The sequence below is a fragment of the Oncorhynchus keta genome, chromosome 27, assembly GCF_023373465.1.
Source record: "Oncorhynchus keta strain PuntledgeMale-10-30-2019 chromosome 27, Oket_V2, whole genome shotgun sequence".
Taxonomy (NCBI): Eukaryota; Metazoa; Chordata; class Actinopteri; order Salmoniformes; family Salmonidae; genus Oncorhynchus; species Oncorhynchus keta.
The window spans coordinates 44933055-44957430 of record NC_068447.1 but is presented as its reverse complement, the minus strand read 5'-3'; the positions used below and the strand labels follow the sequence as shown (position 1 = coordinate 44957430).

General features: G+C 42.3%; 1 protein-coding gene and 1 long non-coding RNA gene across 2 annotated transcripts; one reads left to right on the top strand and one right to left on the bottom strand.

Annotated features, from left to right (window-relative positions):
* Positions 1–3208: 3208 nt before the first annotated feature.
* On the bottom strand, positions 3209–7942 carry LOC118360178 (keratin, type I cytoskeletal 18-like). Its single transcript, XM_035739407.2, has 7 exons — positions 7402–7942; positions 5392–5474; positions 5038–5194; positions 4528–4692; positions 4271–4396; positions 3914–4134; positions 3209–3719 (listed from the first exon to the last, which is right to left on the bottom strand). The coding sequence occupies exons 1-7, from the start codon at positions 7837–7839 to the stop codon at positions 3599–3601; spliced, it is 1311 nt and encodes a 436-aa protein (XP_035595300.1). The 5' UTR covers positions 7840–7942; the 3' UTR covers positions 3209–3598.
* A 125-nt stretch (positions 7943–8067) lies between these two features.
* Positions 8068–11491, top strand: LOC127912550 (uncharacterized). The gene is made up of 3 exons (XR_008083252.1): positions 8068–8114; positions 8946–9018; positions 11390–11491. It is a non-coding gene; the product is annotated as an uncharacterized LOC127912550 (long non-coding RNA).
* The last annotated feature ends 12885 nt before the right edge of the window (positions 11492–24376 follow it).

Genomic DNA, 24376 nt, shown 5'->3' with positions numbered 1-24376 from the left:
TTAATCAAATTAATGGCTACCCGGGGGCATTGACCCCCTTTTTTTACGCTGCTGCTACTCGCTGTTTATTATCTATGATTTGTCACTTTGCCCCTACCTACATGTACATATTATTTAAATTACCTCGACAAACCTCTACCCCCGCACATTGACTCGATACCCCCTGTATATAGCATTGTTAATGTTTATTGTGTTTACTTTTTTAACTTTCGTTTTAGCACATTTTTTCTGAAAATATTTTCCTACTATAAAAAAATATGCATAATTTGTTCAAGGGCTTGTAAGTAAGCATTTCACAGTAAGGTCAGAGCAAAAACCAAGCCATGAGGTTCGACGGAGTTGTCCATAGAGAATATTGTTTCTCATGGTCTGAGAGTCCTTTAGGTGCCTTTTGGCTAACTCCAAGCGGGCTGTCAGGTGCCTTTTTACTGAAGAGTCTGGCCACTCTACCACAAATGATTTGTGGAGTGCTGCAGAGATGGTTGTCATTCTGGAAGGTTCTCCCATCTCCACAGAGGAACTCTGGAGCTTTTATCAGAGTGACCATCTGGTTCTTGGTCACCTCCTTGACCAAGGCCCTTCTCCCCTGATTGCTTAGTTTGGCCTAGTAGGCCAGCTCTAGGAAGAGTCTTGGTGGTTGCAAACTTCATCCATTTTAAGAATGATGGAGGCCACTGTGTTCTTGGGGAGCTTCAATGCTGCAGACATTTTTTTGGTACCCTTACCCAGATCTGTGCCTCGACACAATTCTGTCTCTGTGTATAGACAATTCCTTCGACCTCATGGCTTGGTTTTTGCTCTGACATGCACTGTCATCATGGCCATCATGGCCAATCAATTGAATTTACCACATGTGGACTCCAATCAAATTGTAGAAACATCTCAAGGTTGATCAACAGAAACAGGATACATCTAAGCTCAATATTGAATCTCATAGCAAATGGTCAAAAATGTCTAAAACCTGTTTTCACTTTGTCATTATGGGGTATTGTGCATAGATTGATGAGGGAAAATAATAATTGTATCAATTTTATAATAAGGCTGTAACGTAACAAAATGTGGAAAAAGTCAAGGGGCCTGAATACTTTCCGAATTCACTCTATACGAAAAGCCGATTTTTTTAAAGAAATATATATTTTTTGCTGGGGTCTCAAGACTGATAGGCTTAATAGGTACATTATTAGTAACTGGTATAAGCAATTTCATAAATGTGTGAAGTGCAGCATCCTCATTACACACCACATAGAAATCAGTACAAAACCTCTTGTATGATCTCCTATACACTATGTTAGGCTCAGCCTTAGGAACTTTGGTTTTCCTAGATATGGGGCCTATATTATGATCACTACATCCAATAGATGTGGATGCTACTTTATAGCAGATTTCTGTAGATTTCTGTAGCGTTACTAAACAAAAATATAAATGCAAACGTGTTGGTCCCATGTTTCATGAGCTGAAATAAAAGTTCCCAGAAATTATTCATATGCACAAAAAACACATTTGTTTATGTCCCTGTTCGTTAGCATTTCTCCTTTGCCAAGAAATCCATCCACATGACAAGTGTGGCATATCAAGAAGATGATTAAACAGCATGCTCATTACACAGGTGCACCTTGTGCTGGGGGCAATAAAAGGCCACTCTAAAATGTGCAGTTTTGTCACACAACACATAGCCACAGATGTCTCAAGTTGAGGATGCGTGCCATTGGAATGCCGACTGCTGAAATGTCCACCAGAGCTGTTGCCAGATAATTAAATGTCAATTTCTTTACCAAAAGCCACCTATGTAGTTTTAGAGAATTTGGCAGTACGTCCAACCGGCCTCACAACCACAGACCACGTGTAACTACGCCAGCTCAGGATCTCCACATCCGGCTTCTTCACCCGAGGGATCATTTGAAATTGTTGCATGTTGCGCTTACATTTTTGTTCAGTATATATTTGAGCTGATAGTGAAGGGTGGACTGCTCACAGTTGGCTTCCTACTATGGCAAACAGTCTGTGCTAACAGTTTAGCTCCGGTTCACAGGAGCATGATTACTGCTGACAACCCACTGCGCACACTGTCATTTCAAAGTGGAAATATTGGTAATATTTGGTTGAGACGTTGATCAATGAGATTTAAACCTTTATTCACCCACTCAAAAGACAGTTATTTAAAAATGTTCGTACAATCGAGTTTGAAAACTATACCATCAACTACATTTCAATATTGGAGTGAGGTTGAGAACACATGGTGATTTAATTTGACCAAAGCACACCATGAATTCAACTAGGATTATCACCAATCCATGCAGTGTGTAATGCCAGTAGCCTTCTGAATCTTTCGTTGCAGCGGCCCAGCGTTGGCACAGGTTCTGAAATAATCAGCCGCTTTCTGGTGTCTTTCAGAGCTAGAATCAATTCTTTAAAATCCAGTTTCAGCAGTTCTGAGCTAGTTCTCTTAATGTTGTTTCAGCCCGCATGGATTATGACAGTGTCAGCTCATGGCAGTTGTCGTAGAATGGTAGGAAGCCGCCTAGTAATGTCCTGTACTCGTGCTCCAGAATAACACATGGTTTTTGCCCCAGGAACCGAGATGTTTCTCACCATAGAGCTTCCAATGCTAACAGCAGATGAGTGGTTCAGGAGACCCCTTGAGGACCGATGGAAGCTGGAGCATGGTGGACCCGAGCCAGCCGTAGAATCCACCATGGACGATGGCGAGGCAATGCACTATCGTACCTAACCCATAGTGGTTCGAGCGTTGGACTAGTAACCGAAAGGTTGCAAGTTCATATCCCCGAGCTGACAAGGTACAAATCTGTCGTTCTGCCCCTGAACAGGCAGTTAACCCACTGTTCCTAGGCCGTCATTGAAAATGAGAATTTGTTCTTAACTGACTTGCCTAGTTAAATAAAGGTTAAAAAAAAATAGATCAAATATTACTTTGATCTTTTGTAAAGCACTATCAGTAGTTAACCTATAGAAGAAGATTAGAGCAAATATGACATCCACCTTTATGATCTGTGTAAATAATTGTCCTTCTCTGCTCAATGTGCATTTGTTATTAGTTTCAATTTGTTGTAGTAAAGTTGCTGTTTTGACATTAACCACAATCCATTATGAAAAGTGATAACCTAGAAAAGCTGTTTGTTCTATTATGCAGCAATAGTGCATGTTTGGAGTAAAATGTTCAAAGAAGTGCACAGCCATTGAAAGACAATACTCAAGATTCCGGTAAAATTTTATTGTACAATGAAGGTACATCACATCAGGCAAATTCAATTGGACAGAAAGAAAAGTAAGATGACAATGGTAGAAAAAGAAAGTTAATAGATATACAGATATTTTACTTCATCCAATTGCTAGTTTAAAGGTCTAAAACATTGGTTAAACCAAATTCGTCCCAAATTTCTCAATTCTGAACTTAAACGTATGTATTCTTACATTTTTAAGATAAAAAAAAAACTCAAGACCCAAGCAAAAGAAACAATGATGAAATAAATACAATGATGAGATCGCTTTCTTCTTATATCCAGCTAGATGTTATCGTATGCCTACGAGGTGTCGATTTGGTGTTGTACGTTAAGGATGACTGGAAACGATGGGTGTGGTCTCACTGTTTCCTCTCCTTGGTCTCTGTGCTGGAGGAGACAACTTTCCCATCCACCAGAGTCTGTGTGACGGTCATCACCTTGGTCTTCACTGTCCGCTGGTCCTCCAGAGCATCCTGGAGCCTTGAGAGAGGGAGATAGTTTCACAACTGTCAGCCAACAGAAACCTGGTTTCAATATGGCTACTTGTGCTTCCAAGATAGAAAATGGCTCTTTAGATGACCATTTACCCTAATAGGCTCTTGGCTGACAACAAACCTCATTATCTTTCTCAGGTCTACTTCATTGGTTGGAAGTACACCCTCTGTCTTACTCACTTGAAGTCTCCTCCGTCCAGCAGTCTTCTGTATGTGGCGATCTCCGCCTCCAGCTTCATCTTGATGTTGAGCAGGTGCTCGTACTCCTGTGTCTGCTGCTGGATGTTGGAGCGGAGGTTGGTCAGCTCAGACTCCAGACCCACGAGGATGTTGTTCAAGGATTCCATCTCCATGTTGTAGCGCATCTCTGTGTCGCGCAGGGTTCCCTCCAGAGAACCTTTCTGTTAGAAAGAGGAAGACATTCAGGACAGATGGTTGGACTTGTAAATTAACATGAACTTAACCAATGGCATTGATGCAGTGATGTATTTTGTACACAGTGGCTGGGTGAGGTATAGTGTTATTGAGGGATCTTACCAAGCTTTTCTGTGAGTCCAGCTCAATCTCCAGTGTCTGTAGCTGTCTGCGGAGGTCATTGATCTCTGTGTGTGCGCCCTGCAGGGCCTCTGTGTTCTGTGACACCACAGACTGCACCTCTGTGATCTAGAAGGGATAGAGGATATAGATGTCAGTTTAAAAATCATTGGTTAAGAGGGCATTTCTGTGGCTGTGGATGTGACGGTTTCACTTTAAAGTTAGCACTGTTTACAAATGATTTAGCTGCTAGGTGTTACCCGTGTTTCGTGCCATGCTTTGAGCTCCTCCTGGTTCTTCAGGGCCTCCTTCTCATACTTGGCCCGGACCTCAGCCATGATAGCGGCCAGGTCCTGTCCCTTAGGAGCATCCACATCCACCTGCACTCCAGACTGGGAGATCATGTTACGCATCTCCATCACCTCCTGTTTGGCCAAATGGACAACAACGTTAACATTCATTAAGCAATATGTTTTCAAGACTGAAGTCAGCGTCCACGTTTAGGCCGTTTGTTTGGGTACTCAAGGGCCCCCTGGGTGAATCCTATGGTTGCGCCGCACTTACCGCTCCTGTGCTAAATCCAAAAGATCTCACACACAACACGCCTGTTTATACAGTAAGGTTGACTTTGTCTCCTATGTAGGCATGCTTGGTCTTACTCTTGCTAAACCATTGACAAGGAATATGGTAAATATACATTTGGGGGTGCAAGAGAGGTGGGGTTGGGTCATGTGTATTATATTGGTTTGGTGGTTGGGTCAAGAGCTTACGTTGTCGTGGTTCTTCTTCAGGAAGATGAGCTCCTCCTTTAGAGATTCGATCTCGCTCTCCAGGTTCATGCGGCCCATGTTGGTGTCATCAATGACCTTCCTCAGGCCAACAATGTCAGCTTCAACAGACTGCCGGATGGACAGCTCGGACTCGAACCTGCAAGACACACAGAAAATAGCATCCGATGAAGTGACCTGGAGAGCTACGGTGGAATATTCTCTAAAGTGTCACTAATAGTACTGTGGCACATCAACTGTCTTTGTTTTGTTTTCATTGGATGTTCATCATGCTGGCGTTAATTAAGGTGTGCCAGCGACTGGCTGATGGTTTTGTGCTTACTAAGCATTACTTACTTCACCCTGAAGTCATCAGCAGCCAAGCGTGCATTGTCGATCTGAAGACACAGACGGGCGTTGTCTTTTGTGGCATCAAACACCTACCAATGACAGGGAGGAATGAGTTAAAGTCAACACACTTTTATTTGAATTTTTTTTCACAACAGTTTCAATACTTTTCTGCAATGAGTATCAAAGTGAAAAGGCAAGTGTGGGAATTCCTAAAGGCCATGGCAGCCAGGATCAGGGAAGGCCAGCTACCCCACAGCCACAGTGTTTGCTCTCCATGGTACAGTAGATAAGGGTGGGGATGGATGCGTGCAGGTTACACAATCTGGGGAATCATTAACAAACAGCCAAGCTGCTGGTGAGCTAGTTGACGTGCCAGGAAGAAGGCAGCGGATTTGCATCAGGTGGGAGGTTGGTGCGTGTGTGTGGGGGATGGCGGGATGGTTACTGGGTTGGATATCCTGTTGTTCCTGGCAAGATAAGCCTTGTTTTTTGAAGGATGAACATTTGAACTAGCAACCACATCCTGGTATCATGACAAAGAAAAATAAACCTGTTGGGATTCTAATCTATGGAGTTGGGGGACAATTAGATACCATGGGCAGTTGGTAAAGCCAACAAAGGCAAGCATTAATAGCAAGGCAAACATCAGCCCTAACTCCCTTCCTCCCCTAACCCTTTATGCAAGGCTTCATAATGAGAGCCAAAACAAGAGCAGCAGACTAAACAAATATTTAAACCATGTTGCTTTTACCATTATTATTTTTTTCAAGGCGGAGTTCAGTGTCCTTATTCAGATTTTTTTTCAAAGGGACAAAGTAATAGGAATGCTGTGGTGATAGTCTGTCCTATTTGCATTTTGTCTTTCGCTATTTGTGTCTGACATCTACCATATAATCTCCATATTTTGCATAGCTACTCTGTCACTTTGGGTTGTTACTTTGGCATGTTGCTTCAGCAAGGTCCAAATGGCCAATGACAGGATGACTGGAATCTTCCAAAATCCAATGGAAAGAGCTTTTCAGATATCTTTTTAATGAAATATAGTATTAAGCATTTGCTGTGTACTCTAAAGTACAACAGTAACTTGTTGCAAATGCATTAGGCCTATAATTTGATTTCTAACAGTTTTTCCACCCAGATAATTAGCCTATTTTGAAGTATCATCAGCTCTCATTTACAGTTGGATGACTCACAGAATGTTCTTAAATTCCCCACAGTGTACACACATAAAGGCATTACAAACCCATATGTCAATTTTTCAAGATATATATGAATGTAACACTATCAGATGAATGGGATTGGAATGACTTAGATGGACAACTTTTTAATGGCACACATTGACTCCAAAACTCATTACCATGCTCCACCCTAAAAGTAAGGACCACACCATCAAATAGTACTATAAGGTGTGAGTTCCCTTCTCTCTCATCGATACTAGTGAATTGTATTTCCATTTAACTTTTATACACTCACCAAAGCAGAGAGACCATATCAAAACAACCTCTTGAACTTTATCTTGAACTGTAACAACTATCCTTGCTTTCATGGAGAAACTTGTCAGTATATCATCGATAGTCCTTTTATTGCTAGCCATCTCTGTGTCCCAAAAAAGCTAGCTGGTCCCAGAACTCTGGCCATGTCGAAAGTCAGCTAGCAGAACCCCTTGGAATTCCCCTTCTTATTGCTTTATGTCTGCCTTTGGCCTTCTGCCTGGAGATGCTGGCACACTGCCATCACTGATCAGCACGGCTCTAATGAACAAACCAGCTGACCTGGGTCTTTACTACCAAGGGGAATAATCTGACAAGGAAATGAAGTAGGGCCACTGTGTTCCCTCTTTCACTCCCAAACTACATTCTAACACTCTGTTACGCTCTTGTCCATTGGGTCAGCCATTCTAGGACAGTGAACTTGCATTTGAAAGATACATTACTTCCCTAAAGCTCTATAGTACAGATTCTCCAGCATTTCTAATATTAGCCAATAGTACCTTCCTTCCTCCCACAGCCCTCTCACCTTCTTCCTCAGGTCATCCAAGATGCCGTTGTAGCGGCTGTAGTCGTTGACGTCTGGGCCTCTCTTCTCCATGGCCTCCTTGATCTTCAGCTCCAGTTTGCCATTGGCCTGCTCCAGGTTCCTCACCATCTCCAGGTAAGAGGCCAGACGGTCGTTGAGGTTCTGCATGGCAAACTTCTCATTGCCCATGATGTGAGCAGTGTCCCCGCTGGCGTTCACCTGGATGCTGCTGGACATGGAGCCTCCGGAGCCTCCCATCCCCATCCCTCCCATCCCGCTGCGCACACCTGAGTAGGACACAGAGGAGATGCGGGTCCCCTGACCCCCAGCCCCACCATAGGTGCTGGCGGCCCGGTAGGCAGGAGCAGCAGAGGTGCGAGTGATGGATTGGCTGTACCCACTACCAGGTCCCCTGACGCTGCTTCGTTTGACACTCATTTTCGTTGGAGCAAGAGAGACTGAGAGAGGCACAGAGAGTTAAGAGTGGGCCAGCAGAAACCGGAGCACACAGACACACAGAGCAGGGGCAGAGAGGAAGCCGTTCTAACTATATAACCCTGCAGGCCCCCACAGTCCCTCCCACTAGAAACTCCCCTCTGCCCAAGTTCCCTCCCTCTCTCCTCTATGCCCCAAAAACACTTTTCATACTCCTTTGTCCTCATGTCTGGCTTTTCTCTCTCAAAAGTGAAACTCTAAAGTACACTTCTTCAAATGTGAGTGAGATGGTACTATTTTTGTTTGCCTCAGTTTGTAGCTTTTCCTTTTAAAATCCCTTGGTAATTTGAGTTTGCCATCTCTTTAATTGTAATGTCACAGAATAAGTATGGAATGGTAAAACAGAATGATGGTGATCAGAAATATTTTCTGTTTATACATATTTGTGATGAATTCTGTGCCCAAATAGGAAAATATATTATATAAACTGCTTGTGTGTGAACTGTAATGTATTTGTGTTCCACTCCATATACAGGGTTTCTCAATTTCCTCACTGGCATAACTTGAAAACCTGGAATCACATGCAAACTGGCAGGGACATGAGTCGCATCACAAACCACACAGACAGTTAAAGGCAATTCAGGATTGATACCTCCATTTTTGGACCTTTTTTAAATCAATTATATATATAGCTATAGCCATTGATTCTTGAAGAATATAACTTATTCACATGAGCTTTGTTCAACTGTCTTAAACATCAGAAACCAAAATATAAGCTTATTTTATAGAAAATAATGAAAAATGAAACAGAGTAGAACAGTTAAACCCCTCATTATAAGTATACCACATGAGATTATGAAAAGAACTGGACATGGACCGAATTGTCCTCCACCTATCTGAGGATATGAGTTCCAGACAAGCTAAACAACATAACAATTAGCCTAGCCCCTGTGCAGACATGCAGGAACAAAGGCAACTCTAATCTTGTTGTAAACATATCCGGAAGAGACCCCCTGTAATTTTACCCGGGACATTCCCCACTGAGATATGGAAAGCTGCAATTGGCTCCCAACAAGAGAAAAGTCTTAAAGCTGTTTTTTTTCCCTCAGATGCCGTTCCCTTGGGAGTAAATTGATACTGCCCCATTCATTCCCAGAGCATAAGAACAATGCAAAGATAAGGGTGAGCTCTCTCTCTCTCTATCTAGCTCTCTCTTTCTCGCACACTCCCTCCATGTGGATATCTTAGTAGTGTACACACAGGCACCGACAGTATTTACACATAGTACCATCAATAGTATAGCAGTGTTTGGATATACCTAATATAAGAGGCCATGAACTAACAAGCCTGTCCTACAAAGCCGATAAAATAAAGATCACTTTCTTTATGCTGCCTGTGGGATTATTGTCTCTTCCTCTCATCCCAGTAGAAGGTATTTCTGTCCCAGAGAATCAGGAAGGAGCATGAGGCAGGAAATTAAGTCAAGAAAGAATTCCTTACAAATTTAAAACAACTATCTTTGCCTCTCTAGGAGGCATATGTGTAGTTAGAACCATGAGAAACTCTGTTTTCGACCGTTTGAGAAAGTACCATATGTACCGTAGATATTCCCTTTTGGTGTGGTGGTTATAAAATAATGGACTGTTTGATCCAAATGCAGTGAGCCATAATGTGAGTTTATATTTTCCAAAGGCACAGCCACCCAGACCTCATGGTATTTTTATGGTTTGCTAATGTTAGCATTCCAAGCTCATCCAGTTGTAAGGCTGTGCCTGCAGAGTCTTGCCTGGTCCTCCCTGGTGCCACACCGGCTTGGGACACAGAGATATTGATGGGGGCTAATGCAGATAGGGATAACTGTCTCAATGTGGCCCATCCTGTTGGAGCTTGTCTGTCTTATCTTCAGTGTTCCATCTCATAAGCAAACCACCCTGCTAACCCTACTTTCAAAATGAGTCCTCTTTTTCACAGTCTTGGATAACACAGTGTTATCTTAGGCCAGGAGTCAATCCGATTGCCCTTGTAGACAGTGCAACTTTTAAAGGCAATGTAACCGCGTTCGCAGAGGTCGCTTTCAAGCTAAACGCTGCAAATGTCGGTTCAATTGGAAATTAACTTTCAATGTCAAGCATGCTATAACTAGGATCTAACGCAAGATGGATTTAATCCTGGCCTTAACCTCTGTATGAAGCTTCCTGGTTGATGAAGACTTGGGAATATGGTGATGCAAGACTAGCGGTATCTCTATTCTCAACATGATGTCAGTAAACTCATAATAGTTTATGGTCCTTCATAAACAGGTTGTAAAAAGTGCTACTTAATGGTTCCTGTGAAACCAAAGGACAACTTTAGTGACGAGGTCACTCTGGATAAAAGCATTAGCTAAATGACCAAAATGTGAGGTAAATGTAGAATAACTTAACTGTAGGCTACTGTGGCACCGTATTCCAAAAAACTTTGGAAAGCAGGTGTATAGATAGGGTTGCCTGACAACTTCACGATCATTTTGAGCCACAATGTGCACGCAGGGGTAAAAGGCAATGTGTTCGTGAACGGTCAGATAGCTGGCAACAATGAAAAGAAGCTGCCACGTGGGCAATCGCTCGTTTCAGCTACTGTTGTGGTATCTTGTTCTTGATACCATTTTGTGTTTTGAGGTGTTTGGACTTGTCAAATAATTTGCATATAGGGAGGCACCAGCTTAATCTTGTTACAATGCGGACACAGTGGACAGACAAGATACACATTTTAATACAGTGTGTAGATGCAACAAACCTTGATCAGATAGTGATTGGATTATTATGATCAGATCACGAAACTCACATCTTAGCGCAAGGTGTAGACGAGGCTACGGTGATTTGAGTCATACCAGTTCTGTTAAAGGGAGGAGTGGGTTTGCCGGGTTGCACTTTTACTTTTAAATTCTGGGAAGAGTTATGAGCCTCGTGATCTGGCCGTGATTGGCCCCATTGAGTTCTGGCTTTGGCCCATCTTCAGAGAGCCCTTTTTCGCTGGAGTAAGAATGAGTTTCCTCTTAGGCTCTGACTGAACAGGATTGTTAGATGGTCTGTAAGGCTCTGTTCTAGCCATGCCCATCCTGTTAAAGTTCAAGGAACACCCACAGAGGGTCTTATATCTAAAGCCAGCCACTGGAGAGACAAGCCGACCCAGGGTCAGTCTCTCAATGTGACTTGGCAGGACATCTCTCACCCCTGCAAATTACAACTGACAATAGACCTTTCCCAGAAACTCCCATGAAACACACAAAGCCCTTTAGATCAACTAGCTCCAACAGGCTGTCTCACATTGATAAACGATAACATAAAGTGCATGTCACATGGATGGACTTGTAATGTAGCCTGACATGAGAAAAGCTCATCTGATTCATAAGACTGTGTGCAGATGGCTGCAAACAATTATCAGGTGTGCTCAACATTCCTCTGAGGGTGAATGGTGCACCACAGACATCACATCACTCACCTAGTGTAAACCTACCTGACATCGTGGGTGTGTGTGTGAAGGGTATGTGTGAAGGGTGTTATTCTTTTTTCAGGTTTCCTGGTGGTGGGCTCAATGCATCAGCTTGCAGGCTGACTGTAAAGATGACTCCTGGATTCCTGTTGAGCAAATTACAGCAGCTATTGTCCAGGTCGGGATGGTTGGAGGGTGGGGGTCTCTGGGTTGGGATGATTGTGAGAGGTGGGGTGAGCTATGCCGGGTGGCGCGAATCTGTAACTGAGTGCTAATGCTGCGCTCAAATTACAGACTCAAAGAAAGTCTGATCAGATGGCATCATAGCCCCGGGAAGTAGCAGTGCTGAGGGTGCTGCAGCACCCCATGAAAAATCCTAATAAAATAAGTTATTCACAAAAGGAGTGCACTGGGCCTTTACTAGTCCTGTATTACTGGACTGATATAGCCTCTTGTAGCGCTGCATGAAAACTGGTGGCCTAGCTAGTTTGAAAAACATGCTAGCTTCCCAGTGGGCACACACTGGTTGAATACATTGTTCCTGCGTCATTTCAATGAAATTACATTGAATCAACGTGGAATAGATGTGAAATTGACGTATGTGCACAGTGGGTGTCAAAAAATTCAAAACAGAATAAATACAGCACTTTGAACCACAATATTTCTTAGCTAGATACTATATGATATTTCTAAATATAAATGACTCACTGTTGTATTGTTTTAGTTAAGAATAGTCACAGGGGCTAACATCTGATTTGGTTTTGCCGCCACAGTCAACGTCAAAAGTAGAGATATTTTTACTTTTGGCGCCCATGCCGTCTGCCGCCTGCCCTGCTGGAATTGGCAGTACTGTCCTATTGTAAACAATGACATCCGATTTCGTCCTGCCGTAATGAGTCAGTAACGTGAAGACGTATAACTGGGGTGAGGTCTATAGGGTGGGAGCTATGACAGGGTGGTGATGAAGAGTGAGACACTGGGCCCTGGAGGACAAGCTATAAGGACAAGGACATACAGTATGCACAGCACGCAGGCACACACATACATGTACAATCCCCTCTCTGTCTTTCTCCTTCTATTTCTACAAACTCTTTATTCACTCAAATTCTTTCTCATTCTTTCACTTTCTCTCCTTCTTGCACGCTCATTCCCACTCTATCCGTCTCCCCCTATTCCACACCACACATTCTCAGTAATTACCATTAGGAATCCTCCCTCTGACGTCGAAACCACAGGAAAATTCCAAAACGATCCCATGGTGCCCATGGTAACAGAAAACAAAGATTTGGGTTCATTTGGAAGCACATAGCCGGTTTCATACGAAACAAACCCAGACAGTTCTTGGCAGGTCTCAGTGGAGTTGACACACCATATTTCACAAGCATTTGCTAGGCACAGCTGGAGTCACTCGCTTCACTTCTCTGTTAGTAACTCCCTGCATAGAGGCTGGGATTTTAGAGACACAATGGGTTCATTTGAGTGGATGGGCACCGTGAAAAAACACTCTGTTTTTACTTCAGATGATAGAGTCTATTTTAAAAGAATGCACATGGCTCAATGCGCAAAATTCTCCAAATGCCGCATTAAAGTGGAACTGACAGCGTTTTTACTACTTTGCAGATATGAAACAGACAATCATTGTATCAGTCAAAAATATCATATTCCCAGTTTATGCTAAAAAACAACTTCACGAACTCTCAATCATTGCCAAATGTGCTTTCTTTAAAGACAGAATAATGGTTAAAAGCCTGGGTAAAAGATTTGCTGGCATGAATGATCAGTTCCCTAAGGAACAGCGCAAAGTTCGGTATTTCATTTTAAAGGAAAAGAGACAAAGGGAAACGCGTAGCTCTCATAGTAGATAAACTGCATATCTATAACCAATTGTAAAGAGACACAAAGACTCCTCCTCTATGAGAATGGAGTAGTCATTAAATAATACCCGCAAAACACCAGTCTCAACGTCAACAGTGAAGAGGCGACTCCGTGATGCTGGCCTTCTTGTTCTTTTGCCCATCTTAATCTTTTCTTTTTATTGGCCAGTCTAAGATATGGCTTTTTCTTTGAAATTCTGCCTAGAAGGCCAGCATCCCTCTTCACTGTTATCATTGAGACTGGTATTTTGCGGGTACTATTTAATGAAGCTGCCAGTTGAGGACGTTTCTCATACTAGACACTCTAATGTACTTGTCCTCTTGCTCAGTTGTGCACTGGGGCCTCCCACTCCTCTTTCTATTCTGGTTAAAGCCAGTGTGCGCTATTCTGTGAAGGGAGTAGTACACAGCGCTGTACGAGATCTTCAGTTTCTTGGCAATTTCTCACATGGAATAGCCTTCATTTCTCAGAACAAGAATAGGCTGACGAGTTTCAGAAAAAAACATTTGTTTCTGGCCATTTTGAGCCACAAATGCTGATTCTCCAGATACTCAACTAGTCTAAAGAAGGCCAGTTTCATTGGATCTTTAATCAGCACAACAGTTTTCAACTGTGCTAACTTAATTGCAAAAGGGTTAAATTATACATTTGGATTAGCTAACACAATGTGCCATTTGGAATTCAGGAGTGATGGTTGCTGATAATGGGCCTCTGTATGCCTATGTAAATATTCCATTAAAAAGCAGCAATTTCCTACCCCCAGTGTTGAGGGTCAGCGAAGCGGAGATGTTGTTTCCTAGCTTCACCACCTGGGGGTGGCCCGTCAAAGTCCAGGACCCAATTGCACAGGGCGGGGTGGAGGCCCAGGGCCTCCAGCTTGATGATTGATGAGCTTGGAGGGTACTATGGTGTTGAAGGCTGAGCTGTAGTACGTGAACAGCATTCTTACATAGGTATTCCTTTTGTCCAGGTGGGAGAGGGCAGTGTGATGGCGATTGCGTCATCTGTGGACAGGTTGGGGCAGTATGCAAACTGAAGTGGGTCTAGGGTGGCCAGTAAGGTGGAGGTGATATGATCCTTGACTAGCCTCACAAAGCACTTCATGATGACAGAAGTTCTGTAGTCATGTAGTTCAGTTATCTTTGCCTTCTTGGGTACAGGAACAATGGTAGCCATCTTGAACCATGTGGGAACAACAGACTAGTATAGGGAGTGATTTAATATGTCCGTAAACACATCAGCCAGCTGGTCTGCACATGCTCTGAGGATGCGGCTAGGGATGCGGTCGGGGCCAGCAGCCTTGAGAGGGTTAACACGTTTAAATGTTTTACTCACGGCCACGGAGAAGGAGGGGGGGATGCAGTCCTTGTTAGCGAGCTGTGACTGTGGCTCTGTATTATCCACAAAGCGAGCAAAGAAGGTGTTTAGTTTGTCTAGAAGCATGACGTTGATGTCGGTGTGCGGCCGTTTATCTTTTTGTAGTTCATGATTTCCTGTAGACCCTGCCACATACGTCTCGTGCCTGAGCCGTTGAAAATTGCGACTCTACTTTTTCCCTGTACCGGCATTTCGCTTGTTTGATTGCCTTTTGGAGGGAATAACCACTGATTATATTCAGCCATATTTCCAGACCTCTTTCCATGGTTAAATGCGGTGAATTGCACTTTCAGTTTTGCGTGAATGCCGCCATCCATCCCCTGTTTCTGGTTAGGGTCGCACAAACATTTCGCTACACTCGCATTAACATCTGCTAACCATGTGTATGTGACAACTAAAATTTGATTTGATTTTGGGTAGGTTTTAATAGTCACAGTGGATACAACATCTCCATTGCACTTCTTTGTAAACTCACTCACCGAGTGTTTGATGTTGCTCTCTGAGGCTGGCCGGAACATATTCGAGTCCACGTGATCAACACCATTGTGGACATACTCGGTATACATTTCCCGAATGAAAGAAATGATCTCACTCCAATACATTTTAATAGAAAGTTTTCAAAAATAGATCTTGCTACCAGGGTCTGCCTAATGACCTGCTTTTTAAATTATATGAACAAAAAATATTCCATTTTATTTGGAATTGCAAGCCAGACAAAATTAAAAGGGCGAATATGAATTCGAAGGGCAGAAATGATTAAATATTAAGGTATTAGACCTCTCACCAAAGGCAGCAGTTATACTAAAACCCGAAATGGTTCTATAATAAATTAGTAAGAAAGTCTCACCCCATGTTCAAGAATGGTCTTTTCCCCTTTATTCAGATTACAACTGCAACTGTAAATGACAATCTCCCAAATATCGCTTTTTTTTAAACAAGCCTTAGAAAGTTAGATGCAATTTCAGTTTAATTCACCTGAAAAGACAGAACAAATATTGTGGTTAAACTCAAATATACTAATGGCTTAAAAAACATATTTTTCGCTAAAATAAATGAATATACATAATCTTTTTAAAGACCAAAAATGGTTAAAGAAAATTGTGATGAATAAAAATACACTGCTCAAAAAAAAGGGAACACTAAAATAACACATCTTAGATCTGAATAAATGAAATATTCTTATTAAATACTTTTTTCTTTACATAGTTGAATGTGCTGACAACCAAATCACACTAAAATTATAAATGGAAATCAAATTATCAACCCATGGAGGTCTGGATTTGGAGTCACACTCAAAATTAAAGTGGAAAACCACACTACAGGCTGATCCAACTTTGATGTAATGTCCTTAAAACAAGTCAAAATGAGGCTCAGTAGTGTGTATGGCCTCCACATGCCTGTATGACTTCCCTACAATGCCTAGGCATGCTCCTGATGAGGTGGCGGATGGTCTCCTGAGGGATCTCCTCCCAGACCTGGACTAAAGCATCCGCCAACTCCTGGACAGTCTGTGGTGCAACGTGGCGTTGGTGGATGGAGCGAGACATTATGTCCCAGATGTGCTCATTTGGATTCAGCTCTGGGGAATGGGCGGGCCAGTCCATAGCATCAATGCCTTCACCATTACATTTCTTGGTACTCCCAAACATGTTTTTGTATTAGGTTGTAAATCACAGCTGGCCTGGTACATTGTTTGCTGCCTCATTCGGGATGCAGTGTTTCAGTTTCAATGGCTCAATAGTTTGGACTAAAACAGTAATGATCACAAGTCAGTCATGACATGGGCTAATAAGCTAGTGTATCTATTTGTGTAGATACGGAGCTTGACGTTAGCTAGCTAGATAGCTAGCTAGCTGCTAGGAGGATGTCATGTCGTTGGAGGAGTTGGTGAGTGACTGACTCTTTCCCCTCATATTGTTTTTCAGTGGCTATACTGTACACAGCTAAGGATGCAGGTGTCATTTGGTTAGCTAGCAAGAACTTGAAAGACTGTTATCCAGTTAGCATATCGCTTGTGTTTGCAAATTCACTCTGGCTATCAACTCCGATTTCAGGGCACTCTCGTCTGAGTGTGCCAGAGCACAGAATAAGTTATGAATTTACAAACCCACAACACCCACTGGATATATGACCGAGTGATGTCCGTTAACATAGGCAAAGAAAGTAATAGTTAGTTACGAGCACTCTTGATAACATATAAACAACCTAGCCAGCTCTGCTAGGGTGAGTAAAATGGTAAGGTGTTTTTTCATTTGTGTTGGAAGTAGCTAGCGAGCAAGCTAGACAACTTTAGCCAGTTAGCTTTGGGTGCTTGGTTGGGTCAATCATGCATTGTTGGCTGGCAAGCTGCAGAAGGGCGAGTTGGCTACAATTCCCCTTCTTCTATCAGTGAAATTTTGGCGGCCAACTAACTGAAAAAGTTTGAGAGGGTTTATCTAATGTTCCTTTGTTAGATTTTATCTCATCTTTCTCTGGGTAGCATTAGTTGTTGATCTTTTTGTTGTTGATGTACATCACCGAGGAAGAGAGAGCATAACTTTTCATGATTGTTTGATCAATAGGACTGTTAATGTAATGACACATTTGCAGAAATCCATTCAGATGTATTTTGTGGCTTTTGGCGAATGCGTTCTAATGATCTAAAGTCGCGCTGTTGCAACTGCTTTTAAACACACAGTCCAGTTCAAAGTGAATGATGGCAGGCAAATAAAGGCCTACTGTAGCTCTGATTGGCTATGGTGCACCGGTCTGTGTAGCCTCTGGTCCTGGACGGGACAGATGTTTAATTTACTGCAGTTAATTGTCCAAATGCACGGCCGCTTTCCCACTCTATGGGTGCAGTCGTAAATTCACTTTGGCTATCTACTCCGATTTCAGAGCACTCTCCTCTGAGTGTGCCAGAGTGCGGAATTACTGATGAATTTACAAACGCTCAACACCTTTTGAATGTGGCCGGTGTCAGAAAACGTTGGCAAAAAAGATTAAGTTGTTGCCAGCAGCACAGTTACAGTCACCAGAGCTCTAGATAACATGAAAACAGCCTAACCACCTCTGCTAGGGCGAGTAAAATGGTCAGAGTGAGGTGTTCTCTCATACATGTCTGGAAGTAGCTAGCAAGCTGGCCAAAGTTAGCCAGTTAGCTTGGGTGCTTGACTGCCGTTGTGAGGTAAAAACGCTCGGACCAACCCTACTCCTCGGCCAGCGCTTCCAGTGTGCACTCTGAGAGTGAAACGCTCGGAATTGATGAACAGACAATCTGACAATGCTCTGAATTGACTGAATGCCCAGAGCACACTCTGAGCACACTCTGGCACTCCAGAGTGAATTTATGAACACACCCTACCTATGTTGCTTTAGAATTTTCACAAATGCCTTAGTACATGTAATTCCCAAACATTCTAAGAATTTATGAAAATGTGAAAATGACAATGTCGAAGTGCTTGCTTGTCAGAAAGTGTAATTGTCTTCCTGGTGGTGTACAGTATATGAACAGATTTGAATAAGATTTCATGTTGGTATAATGCAGTCAGTGTCACTTTAAAATTTAATTGAGAGGCAAGGGGAAGGGAATGGATGAGACAAAGCAATAATTTGATCTGTCACACCACTGGCCTTCAGTGTTGTTGGTGGTGGTGAAGAATCTGCCTACTGAGTTCTAGGGATACGTATAGGTCCCGAAATAATACAAAGAGTGTGACATCCCAGCCACATCTGCGGCTCTACCCAACAGACATTAAAAATGCCAGTCCGCATCTTCACCAAGTGAGATCAGGAACCGGCAGTTACAGTATCTCCCAATGTTAATACAATAAATGAATCAAGGAGTTTGTTAAAGCTTTCACTTTGACACGTGGGTAACCAAGTCATTTTGGGAAAGTGAGTCTATTTCAGGATCTGAGTCACAAATTGTTAACAGAAATGTAATTATACCTTAGTTACCAGCTACAGTCTGTGCACTTAACTGAACCTACAATAGGGATGATTGATCTGGAAAACCCCTTCCAAATGGGGTATCCCCAGTCCCAAGAGAACCATTCCTTTACAACCATAAGCACTTCTGGAAACCATCACATATTCCACTGCTTTTCTTTTTTCCATGTCATGCCACAGTGGCAGCAGCATACTTCATTCATACTGGTGTGAATTGGGAAAGGCCTGCTCAGTAACTCCCTCCTTGGCCCCTTTCCCCACTGCGCCACGCCAGGCCGCCACCCACACACTCAGAGAAATGTCTCATGTATTTGCTGAGAGCACCACATGAGTATGAAAAGGACCTGGGAAGTTACCTTTTCTCTTCATGGTTTGCTATCATGAAATCAAACAGTAAAGCGATCTCTGTCAGTCACAAGGGGTATATCTCTAGTCTAAGTTCAAGATGAATCTATCTGTCTGGCAATGACTTGTTGGCATTTTGGTGTCTGGGATAGACAATAAGAGTCATGACCTTTTTGAGTCATGTCTCCTCATTTTAGTACAAAGCTATAAAGCACGACCAATTCAATTGTACCATTCTCATTTCATCATGACAAATATAATATATCTTGGACATTCTGACTCTGCTGTGTCTCTATTGTGACTTTATACAGTATTCATATTCTGAAATATGTAACTTTTTGGGCGACCCGACCAAATTCTGATTGACATATCTATAACTCATATTTCTTTCTCATTGAAAGGAAGTCTAAGAAGCAGTCGATCTGTTCTATGTGCGCTATTTCTATGCTTCCATACTTACGTTTTGTTTTTGCGTTACTTTCGTGTTTGTACACCAGCTTCAAAAAGCTGAAAATACAATATTTCTGCTTATTAAAAATCTATTTCACCTCAGTTTAGGTCGTAAAATGATTGCTTGTTTTGTCACATAAACAGAAATTAGGCAAACTATTAGAATTTTAGCAACCAGGAAATGGAACCTTAAACAAGGGTGTAGATCATGATTCAATCTTTCTCCACCAGCAGCCTTTTAGTCCAGCGGCTAATCGTAACATTTGAGGGGAATTGTGACTTTTGTGATAGAGGCACCAAATTGCACACACAGCTAGGACAAGTCCTTAGAAGTGTTTTTAACTATAGTGCAGATTTTTATATTACTCCCTTGGTGGCCGTTTATAATATGGCTGCCAACCATCTCCATGGGGCCAAATTGGGCAGGTGTCACGTGGCCGTATCAGCATAAATAATAGGTACATACAGGCCAATGATGGCTTAAATTGTTTAAGGGGGGTCTGGAGAGCAGTGTTGTAGTACTCTAGTCCCATCTCAAACCCCATATTGACTGTATACTCCGTCTTGACTCGGCCTTGTTTGAAAGTTGCACACTCACTAGTAAGGGGAGTCCGGGGGAAGTTGTAACATATTTTGTATTTTTATCTATTTAGAGACCCATTTGGGTTAGTGATGATTCCTCGAGTGGCTATTTGACCTCAGAATGCATTTTGTCACTCTTTTGAATGTCTAATGAATCCATATGTGGTTCTGAAATATGAACACAGAAATACTGAACATTTTGAACTCTTATAGTGGTGATTTGACACAATTATTGTCATGTCTTGTGGGTTCCAAAACCATGTCTTTATAAAAATTCAATGATGATGAGATGGGAGACAGTAAGTTCAACCACTTATCTGGAATGTGATCTTGTCAACACACATTATGATTCTCTGCGTATACAACTACGGTAAGTATGGGGGTGCAAATGGTACAACTCTAATACACAACAACTCCTCCCCTCCTACATGAACTGTCAGGAGAGTCTGATTTACAAGTCCAAGCATCTAGGTGCCTGCCTATCTCTCGTAGATTAGTACAATAAAGTATGAAACTGTATGCACTCACTACTGTAAGAGCGCCTGCTAAATAACTCTAATGTAATCACAACCTGACTCTCAACAGCAATATATTTGGACTGTGACGTTGACACAGGTGTTGGCATGTGAGTATTTATTAGGATCCCTATTAGCCGACACCAATGGAAACAGCTAGTCTTACTGGGGTCCGTCACACAATGAAAAATACAGACAAATTTACTTCATTACTTCACAAATTACAGACAAAATACTTCACAATTTACATACAAAAACGTGTGTGTGTGCGCGTGTGTGTGTATTGATCAGTTACATATACATGTCAGTTTATATACACAACAAGTAGGTCACATGGGGGAGAGGCGTTGCTTTATTTTTTTGTGCCAGGTTTGCTGTTCACTTGCACTCCTGCACTCCTGACTCTGTATAATACTATACCTTTCCTTAAATTTGTTTTCTACCTGAAAAGACCACTGGTGACATGTCTGGTGGGGTAAGTATGTGTGTCAGTGCTGTGTGTTGACTATGAAAACTATTTGGAATGTACAACACATGAATGTTTCTTAAGAAACAAGAAGTGACACAGTCAGTCTTTCCTAAACACTTAGCCAAAAGAAATGTGCATGCATAGTATTAATATTAGCCCTCTGACTACAATGAAAAGCAAGACGTGCGCGGCTCTGTTTGGGCCAGCTGCAGCTTAAAACTAGGTCTTTTTTTGCAGCACTTGACCTTATGACTGGTCAATAATCAAGATAAGATCACACTAGAGCCTCTTTATTACGGACAAACCGCTCCCGTCTTTACAACCATTGAATCTATTTGTTTTGACCATGACAATTTTACAATCTGCGTTAACTCCAAGTAATTTAATGCCGTCAACTTGTTCAACCACCGGCCCAGCCCGATAGTGGTCAAGTTCCTGAGGTTCAAGGACATGGTAGCTGTTCTGGAAAGAGCCAAGAACTTGAGATCAATGTATATCTTCCTCAACGAGGACTATCCTGAAGCAGTGCGCCAGAAGAGGAAAGAACTGATCCCAGTCATGAAACCTGTCAGAACGTGTGGGGACATTGCGTACATCCGCTACGAAGCCTGGAAGGGATGAGAGAGCCAAGCCCATGGGTTCGTAGCCTCAACCCTGCAGCACACACATAAACCAATTGATTAATGGACTGCTGAATGTATATTTTTTTCTCTTGCTTCGTCTGCTCTTTTCAATATTATGTCTATCTCTGCTAAGCTACCCAGGAAAGGGCTGAACCTAGCCCATATTAATACAGTCAGCATACAGTTGAAGTCGGAAGTTTACATACACCTTAGCCAAGTACATTTAAACTCTGTTTTTCACAATTACTGACATTTAATCCATGAAAAGATTACCTGTCTTAGGTCAGTTAGGATCACCAATTTATATTAAGAATGTGAAATGTCCGAATTATAGTAGAGAATGATTTATTTAAGGTTTTATTTCGTTCATCACATTCCCAGTGGGTCAGAAGTTAGGGGGCAGTATTTTCATTTTTGGGGAAAAAAACGGGATATTTTGTCAGGAAAAGATGATAGTATATATAATTGACAGCTTTGGCTAGAAAACACTCTTAACGTTTCCAAAACTGTAAAGATATTGTCTGTGAGTATAACAGAACTGATGTTGCAGGCGAAAGCCTGAGAAAAATCCAATCCGGAAGTGCCCCAGGTTTTGAAAGCGCTGCGTTCCAATGACTCCCTCTTCAGCTGTGAATGTACCATCAAGGAGCTTACGCTTTCTACGTATTCCTCGAGGTGTTTACAGCATTGTGACGTAGTTTTACGCATTTCTGTTGAAGAATAGCCATAGGCGGCCACATTGCGTAAGTGGTCACATGGTGGCTCCGAGAGAGATTCTCGAGTAAAATACAGAGGTAGCCATTATTCCAATCGGTCCAAGTGAAAAACGTTATCCGAATAGATATTAGATATTAGATATTAGAAAAATACCTTGAGGATGGATTCTAAACAACATTTGTCATGTTTCTGTCGATATTATGGAGCTAATTTGGAAAAAAATGAACTTTGGCTGTCTACCTGAGAGTCTCGTGAGTGAAAACATCCGAAGTTCATCAAAGGTAAACGATTTAATTTGATCGCTTTTCTGATTTCCGTGACAAGGTTGCCTGCTGCTAGCAAGGAATAATGCTATGCTAGGCTATGATAAACTTACACAAATGCTTGTCTAGCGTTGGCTGTAAAGCATATGTTGAAAATCTGAGATGACAGGGTGATTAAGCTGTGTTCCAATATATTTCACTTGTGATTTTCATGAATAGGAATATTTTCTAGGAAGATTTATGTCCGTTGCGTTATGCTAATTAGTGTCAGATGATGACAACGGTCCCGTCCACGGGATGGAGTGTCACAACAGGTTAAATGGTTTAACTTGGGTCAAACATTTCGGGTAGCCTTCCACAAGCTTCCCACAATAAGTTGGGTGAATGTTGGCCCATTCTTCTTGACAGAGCTGGTGTAACTGAGTCAGGTTTGTACGCCTCCTTGCTCGCACACGCTTTTTCAGTTCTGCCCACACATTTTCTATAGGATTGAGGTCAGGGCTTTGTGATGGCCACTCCAGTATCTTCACTTTGTTGTCCTTAAGCCATATCACAATTCCAGTCGGTCAGATGTTTACATACACTAATTTGACTGTGCCAACAGCTTGGAAAATTCCAGAAAAGGATGTCATGGCTTTAGAAGCTTCTGATAGGCTAATTGATATCCTGTGAGTCAATTGGAGGTGTACCTGTGGATGTATTTCAAGGCCTACCTTCAAACTCAGTGCTTCTTTGCTTGACATCATGGGGAAATCAAAAGAAATCAGCCAAGACCTCAGAAAAAACATTGTAGACCTCCACAAGTCTGGTTCATCCTTGGGAGCAATTTCTAAATGCCTGAAGGGTCCACGTTCATCTGTACAAACAATTGTACGCAAGTATAAACATCATGGGACCACGCAGCTGTCATACCGCTCAGGAAGGAGAAGTATTCTGTCTCCTAGAGATGAACATACTTTGGTATGAAAAGTGAAAATCAATCCCAGAACAACAGAAAAAGACCTGGTGAAGATGCTGGAGGAAACATGTACAAAAGCATCTCTATCCACAGTAAAACCAGTCCTATATTGACATAACCTGAAAGGCCACTCAGCAAGGAAGAAGCCTCTGCTACAAAACTGCCATAAAAAAGCCAGACTATGGTTTGCAATTGCACATGGGGACAAAGATTGTACTTTTTGGAGAAAGGTCCTCTCGTCTGATGAAACAAATAGTCTTTTGACTCCTGCCCAATAAGAACAGATGAAGCTGGTTGGCGGCCACTTTGGAATACTGGTCCCTTTTTAAAATAAAATAGGTTAAATCTACAATGGAACGATAGCAGTGGAGGCTGCTGAGGGGAGGACGGCTCATAATAATGGTTTGAATGGAGCAAATGGAATGGCGTGATACCTTTCCACTTATTCCGCTCCAGCCATTACTACATGCCCGTCCTACCGAATTAAGGTGCCACCAACCTCCTGTGCTGTATAGCTAGACTATAGCTAGCTTTTTGTAAAGGTTGAATAGTGTCATCACAAAGACATTTTGTGAAAATGGGTGACCTGTCTCTGCAGGATATAATGCATTCCTATGGGATTATAATTAGAGATGTGTACAGATCAAGTTTATCACATTTTTAAAAAATTCACACATCATGTAATATGATGTACTCCCTGATCACCCATGACTGCCTGACCATGCACGCCGCCAACTCAATCATCAAGTTTGCAGACGACACTACAGGGGTAGGCTTGATTACCAACAATGACGAGACGGCCTACAGGGAGGTGAGGGCCCTTGGCGTGTGGTGGCAGGAAAATAACCTCACACTCAACATCAACAAAACAAAGGAGATGATCGTGGACTTCAGGAAACGGTAGAGGGAGCAGCCCCCTATCCACATCGATGGGACAGTAGTGGAGAAGGTGGAAAGTTTTAGGT

Bases quoted from the DNA above. Each gene is read 5' to 3' on its own strand.
- LOC118360178 (XM_035739407.2), bottom strand. From the start codon at position 7,839: ATGAGTGTCAAACGAAGCAGCGTCAGGGGACCTGGTAGTGGGTACAGC. The intron at 4,135-4,270 runs GTAAGATCCCTC...TCTTTCTAACAG, and splicing joins TGGACTCACAGAAAAGCTTG to AAAGGTTCTCTGGAGGGAAC. The intron at 3,720-3,913 runs GTGAGTAAGACA...CCCTCTCTCAAG, and splicing joins CTGGACGGAGGAGACTTCAA to GCTCCAGGATGCTCTGGAGG.